Genomic DNA, 6,650 nt, shown 5'->3' with positions numbered 1-6,650 from the left:
GGATGATGTAAAAGATGTCACATGCTGTGCTGATGGGGCTTCTTCATGACTACATCAATTATGCTAAAGAGATCATGAAAATTGACAGTGATGCATGATCTGTATTCATGGACTATGCACTATTACGTACTAATTCATTAATCAGAGTTTCTTGTTACTTACCAGTAGTTACTAGAGTGCTAATATTGTGTAGTTATTCATTAATGACGGTACATTATTCTAAAGTGTTACCGACAGTTCAAATGATTTCAAACATGACTGTTAATATCACTTGCATTCATGTAGAACATTATATTATGCTGTTGACCATTCTGAGTGAGGTGAGTGAGGGGAGATGGGTGAGGAAAGGAAGTGGATGAAAAGGATAGGTGAGAAGTGACTGTTCTCGTATCCTCTCTCAGTGAGATGCTGAAATAGATGCCTGTATGTAAATACACTGTGTATGTATTGTCCTTATCTCAGAAGATCAAAGTGTCTGAGGTTCTTCAAGTCTTGCACTGGTTTCTCAGTGGTTGTATCACTGAGTGGGGAGAACCTGCTTAATGTTTTGATCTCTTCCTCCCTTCATCACTTCCTTTCAAATTATGTTTCCGGTCCCATTTTTGTTGGTGGAATCAACAGAGGCTGGTTTGTTCTGGCTTCACTTTTTAGCTCTGCCTCAATGGCATGAGTCATGACACAATTAATAACAAAAGCATACAGGTGCCAAATAAGTGTTTAATACCACGGATGTAAAACCTTTTTCATAAACGTTCTTGAGGTGGCACATTCTGAATTTATAATGAGTGTGAGATTTAACTGTGACAATCACTATTGAGGATAAAGATAAGAAAACTGTCCTCTGGCAAACAAATATGTCAGTATTACACATTTTCTATGCAAAAAAGGGCAAATGTATGAATGATAGAACCACATTTTAAGTAAAATACATAAGAAGACTACTAGAACATTACTTTGATTTGTCCTCTTGTTCTTGAAATAGCACACACACACACACACACATATGTATGTATACATTTTTTTTCCAGTGTTAAATTTTGAGGGTTTATTTTTAATCAATTTGATTGTACGTTTTAACATTAAGTTATTGAATAAACACCACAAAACTCTGTTGATATAGACAATTCAGTTTATTTTTGACTATGATTTATATGGAACCTTTTCCCATCAGATGTTGCTTTGTATTTTGTTCAGGCTTACACAGAATTATGTAACATTTAGGTACAAATATGCAGCATAGTAAACCAAAGCTTGAGGCTAAAATGGCAAATATCTCCACAGCTACAGTGAACTTCCCTGGAGGACTGACATAAGATGGAATGAATGTGATCCATACAGCACAGAATATAAGCATACTGAATGTGATGAATTTGGCCTCATTGAACTTATCAGGTAGCTTGCGAGCCAGAAAAGCTAGAATAAAACACAAGACAGCCAGAAGGCCAATATAGCCCAACACAGCCCAGAAACCTACAGTAGAACCCAGACTGCAATCAAGAACAATTTTTTCATTATAATATTTCAAATTTTTGTATGGAAATGGAGGTGATATTTTTAGCCAAAGCACACAGATAAGAACCTGTATTAGTGTAAATGCAAGAACACTGAGTCTTTGTTGTGCAGGCCCAAACCATTTCATGATATTACTTCCTGGAAGTGTAGCCTTGAATGCCATTAACACCACTATTGTTTTCCCCAGAACACAGGAGATACAAAGGACAAAAGTGATCCCAAACGCTGAGTGACGCAGCATGCAGGACCACTCTGTGGGACGACCGATGAAAGTAAGTGAACAGAGAAAACAAAGAACCAATGAGAAGAGCAGCAGAAAGCTCAGCTCTGAGTTGTTGGCTTTTACTATGGGGGTGTCCTTCTTACTGTAAAACAGGATGGCTATCAGGACAGTTAATCCTGCTCCAAACAGTGAGAAAAAGACTAGCACTATACCCATAATTTCTGTGAATGAGAGAAATTCTACAGCCTTTAAGACACATTTATTTTTCTCAGCATTAGACCAGTATTCACCTGGACACTGCCTGCAGTTATTTGAATCTGGAAAGAAAGTAATGATCATTATAGTTAGAGATAAAATAATTTTATTTAAGTCCTTTGCTAGGAAACTGCATCCAGAACTGCAACGTAAGAGGGACAATACAAAAAGCAGCAATTTTCCTTGAAACTGTGAGATGGCCTGAAGATTACCTGTCTCATTGCTGATTTCTCCTTCTGCACATGGAATACAGTCATAACAGCAGACAGGTCTTCCTTTCTGTGCAGCCTTCCTAGTGCCTGGAGGACAGCTTTCACTGCACACAGACCTTGGTTTCTGCACAAAAAATAAATACAAATAGATATTAAAAAAAAAAAAAAAAAATCATTTTGAGAATGAAGATACATTGGCTAAAATTACTTTTATCAGACTATTGCATATTTGAATTTTTAAATTATGCAAATAAGTAATTGGACCAAAGTCATTTTAAAGGGTTTTACAGAACTTACCAACAGAGTAGCCTTTTTACTTAAAACTGACTTATTACCGCCCTCTGCTGTTGCTGTTGACCATATTACAGAGGAACCAATTTATTTATTTTTCAGCTAATCCTTCTAATGTGTTATCCTACAAATGTAATTTGTATAGGACGGTGCAAGTATTTTAAGAATTTGTTCTTCCAGTTTCAAGCAACCCTTTAGGTCAGACATATTACTGGCATTTACCTGAGTTTGTCCCCCAACCCAGGTTATGTTTTCAGTGTTGAGCACAAAGCGCTGGTCTGGGGGCAGTGAGGCATCATAGTATCCCACTGCTTTAAATTTGATTGATCCATTTGAGTCCTTCTGCCAGTTCACAACTTCATACTGGGCTACTGTGGCACCAGTGCTGTCAAACCACACATGATCTCCCATTTTTAGAATGAAATTGACCTTTTTCAGAGCCTCAACAACCTGTTGAGAAAAAAGACATTTACATACAGAAATTCAATTATTTGTTTGTTTGTTTGTTTGTTTACCTGCTGTGGTTGTATTGTCAGGCCTTTCTCACAACCTGCTTGTTCCTTGCACTTGAGTAGGCTGTGCAATGAATGAACCACAGCATAAACTGCTTTATAGACATTACTTGAATATCTTTGTTCAGGAACATCTTCATTATAGTTTTTCAGCAATAATAGATCCTGATATGTGTTGCAGTTTACTGCATATTGAGAAGAATTCCCCTCAGTCTGTGAGCATGGAACAACTGTCTTCCAGAATGCTTTTATAACATAATCTGCAAAACCTTCAATGTCATTTTTTCTTACTGCAAACCCCAGTGACCCTCCCAGCACATGAAAACTGTTTGGGGTGATCAAATTCTTTGCAGTTATCCATCCCTCCACTCCAATCATTTGGAGGCCTGTAATGTTCTGAATACTTAGCTGCTCAAGTAGATTGTACATTTCTGAACTAGTAAGAAATGCAACAATCACTTTTGCAGTGCTTTTTTTAATTGTCTCTACCACTTTTTGGAGTTTGTCAGGCTCTGTTCGGTAGAATTTCACAGAGTACTCCACACAAATTCCCTCCTCCTGGGCTGTATTCAAAAATATTGTCATACCATTGTTTCCATAGTCATTGTCACTGTTCACAGCTCCCACCCAAGACCATCCAAAGTGCTTGACTATATATGCAAGTGCTCTGCTCTGGTGGTAATCACTAGCAATAGTCCTGAAGAAAGAGGGATAATCTTTCCTATTACTGAGACATTCACATGAGGCTGAGGGACTTATCTGAAAGAGAGAAAGAAAAAAAGAAAAACCCTCCAAAAAATGTTAAACAGTCATCAGAAGGGGGATTATGTCCAAGTGTTTAGTGTTATTGCTTCTTACCACAGGAATTTTAAAAGGTCCTGTTGTTCTGGACAAAATGACTGTTGCAGAAGACTCTGTTTCTCCTATGATAGCATGTATCGGAGACTGTCCATTGCATCTATCTCCAGCTGTAAACTCTGGACCATTCATCAATGCCATGGTTGCACTCATAGAAGACAGTCTTGAACCACAGGTATCATAAATTCGGTAGCCAACAGAAACATTAGGTAACAATCTTTGACTTCTGTTAATCTCCTCAATGGCAAAAATCATGGTCTGAGCCATTCGAAAATCTCTTAGACTCACACTATAAAAACATTAAGCCAGTGTGTTAAATACAGACCAAAAACATAGACAGATAAATACAGTCAAAAAACATTCTTATATGTATTATTTCACAATATGTATGTGGCTCACACCTGAAACACATTAACATTCCAGATGTTATATTTATAAATATCCTGCACTTTATATTCATTAAAACAACTGAACTTGAATAGTTCAATAATAGTTTACAATGTAACAAACCTTGAACATGATAGAACCTGAGGTTTTTGTGTGTACTTAAATGAAGGTAATATCTCTATGCTGTGGACTGAAAACAGTGCTCCAATATTTACGTCTCCATCCTTGGATAATAGCGGGTACTTAGGGTCTCCCATCATTCGGCAGACAGGCTTTTCTGCCTTTGCATGTAGTTGAAAGATAAGCAATGTGTAAAGAAAGACAGACATCACAAAGATTGTTTTTACTGTGGCCAAATGTAACTGACTTGATACAATGTTTGCACTTTTATAGGCATAATTAATATGGATGATTGATTGTGAATGTAGCGAATGACCTCATAGGGCAGGACATGTGTCAGGTCAAGCAGGGACAGACTAGAGTCAAGCTAATATGACTAATTTTTTCACAAGTTATTACATTGTAAAATCTGAATATGAGTTTGTATTTTGTATTCTATTAGTATTTGACAAATACCATTTGTATCACTCTGCTTGGAGATTTTCTCTCAACGAGAGTCATGGCAGACCCCCAGATCCACTATAATTTAATAAATAATACTGTTTCTGTGTCTGTTTTTGTTTCTGTTTAGGTGAGAATTTAGTTGTTTATAATTTAAATATCCAGTTAGTTAATAAAGATAACACCAGTTTTATAATTTGCTCCGATGTATTCAGATATGTGAGCTCCAGGGCATCACCAGCACTCATGAAACCACCAAAAGCAGCCTCACCTCATTCAGTTCTTCGGGAATTTGCCACTGGATCTGATGTCTCTATAGCGGATAAACATGAGCTAGAATTCGTTTTGGGTATATATATATATATATATATATATGTATATATATATATATATATATATATATGTGTGTGTGTGTGTGTGTGTGTGTGTGCTATCAATTGATTAAACAAATATATAAAAAAAAAACAAATTTTCTTTCTGAAATTAATTGCGCTTAATCCCACCTAACATTAAAGTTTTTAAATATACTTTTATATTGCAATAATTTCACATTCAGTCTTCAAATTAATGTAGAAACAACATAAAGACAGTAGATTTTTAATATCTGTTTAATGAGATCTTTGTTTATGACTGAAGGCAAGTTTCACTGATACAATTCACTACTGATGTCTCTATGATTTTTCCCCCTTAATATTTAACCATTGACTATAGCCATTCATCATTACAGTATAATTGAGAGGTATCAATTTTAACATTTATTAGACTTTTAAAAATAACAATGAACGGGACTTATAGATCGGTAGGGGTGTTGATGCTAATCCACCACGGGACTCCGGTAAGAAGCGTGACAGGAGACAGGGCACTGTTCAACTCTTTATCTGAAGTATTTTAGGGTTCACAGCAGATGGCACAACATTGCTTCAATTAGAGTGGATATTCTACAAATTATGGCCACAAAGTGTTAAATGTGGTCTTTCTGAAATAAACAGAATAAACAAACATCAGTTTGCATCTGCTAAATGTAAATTACAGATGTGTAATGGAACTAACAACTTGCTTCTGTCACATTATACATTAATCAACATGAGAGGATTAACAGTAGCGAGCATACACATTTGAATCATGATGTATCTTAAATATAACAACATTATAAACAATGTAAGGTTCGATTGCACAAGCAGAATTTTTAAACACACCAACGAAATAAACATAGCTGATGAAATGGTGGAGCAAGCCGCTAGTGAAAGTAAATTCGGAATATCGGAACTCGCATCAACTAGCGGCACACATTCATAATAAAACTCCTTCCACTATGAACATACATAGGGAATTTAGAACAGCCTCCCCCAGATTAGCATAGCTAATATGTATAATGATAAATTCCCTAGTCATTGGAGTCTGTTTCACCTCCGTCCGGAAGTGCCGAAAGTTTGACAAGTTTGGCCACAGGTCATAGGTATAGGTGATCATTGGACAAGGGCTCAGGGCTGTAGATCACCTGGGGAAGTGAGGCAATTTGTCGCCCCATGAGAAGCATATTCGGGGTAACCGGATCCAAGTCTGCCACGTCAGATGAAACGTATCCCAAGGGCTTGCTGTTCAGGATACCCTCTACTTCGATCAGTACAGTCTGCAGGACATCTTCAGGCACAGACCAACTCCCGATGACTACTCACAGTGCAGACTTTACCGATCGGATCTCCCTTTCCCATGCGCCTCCGAAGTGGGGTGCGGCGGGAGGATTCATCCTAAAAGTGATCTGATAGCTAGCCAGCTGCTCCTGCAGTCTGGGCTCCATCTCCTTGAAAGCTTCTCTCTGTTCGGTCTCGGCTCCCCGGA

At 37.4% G+C, this 6,650-nt stretch overlaps 1 protein-coding gene across 1 annotated transcript; it reads right to left on the bottom strand.

Moving 5' to 3' along the window:
• Positions 1 to 910: 910 nt before the first annotated feature.
• LOC109109333 (extracellular calcium-sensing receptor-like) lies at positions 911 to 4,594 on the bottom strand. The gene is made up of 6 exons (XM_042775869.1): positions 4,374 to 4,594; positions 3,864 to 4,152; positions 3,009 to 3,764; positions 2,716 to 2,943; positions 2,203 to 2,326; positions 911 to 2,052 (listed from the first exon to the last, which is right to left on the bottom strand). Exons 1-6 carry the CDS (start codon positions 4,577 to 4,579, stop codon positions 1,148 to 1,150), a joined length of 2,508 nt encoding a protein of 835 aa, XP_042631803.1. The 5' UTR covers positions 4,580 to 4,594; the 3' UTR covers positions 911 to 1,147.
• Positions 4,595 to 6,650: the final 2,056 nt, after the last annotated feature.

This window comes from Cyprinus carpio, chromosome A18 (genome assembly GCF_018340385.1).
Source record: "Cyprinus carpio isolate SPL01 chromosome A18, ASM1834038v1, whole genome shotgun sequence".
Taxonomy (NCBI): domain Eukaryota; kingdom Metazoa; phylum Chordata; class Actinopteri; order Cypriniformes; family Cyprinidae; genus Cyprinus; species Cyprinus carpio.
The sequence above is the reverse complement of the archived record's forward strand: the minus strand, read 5'-3'. Positions and strand labels throughout refer to the sequence as shown.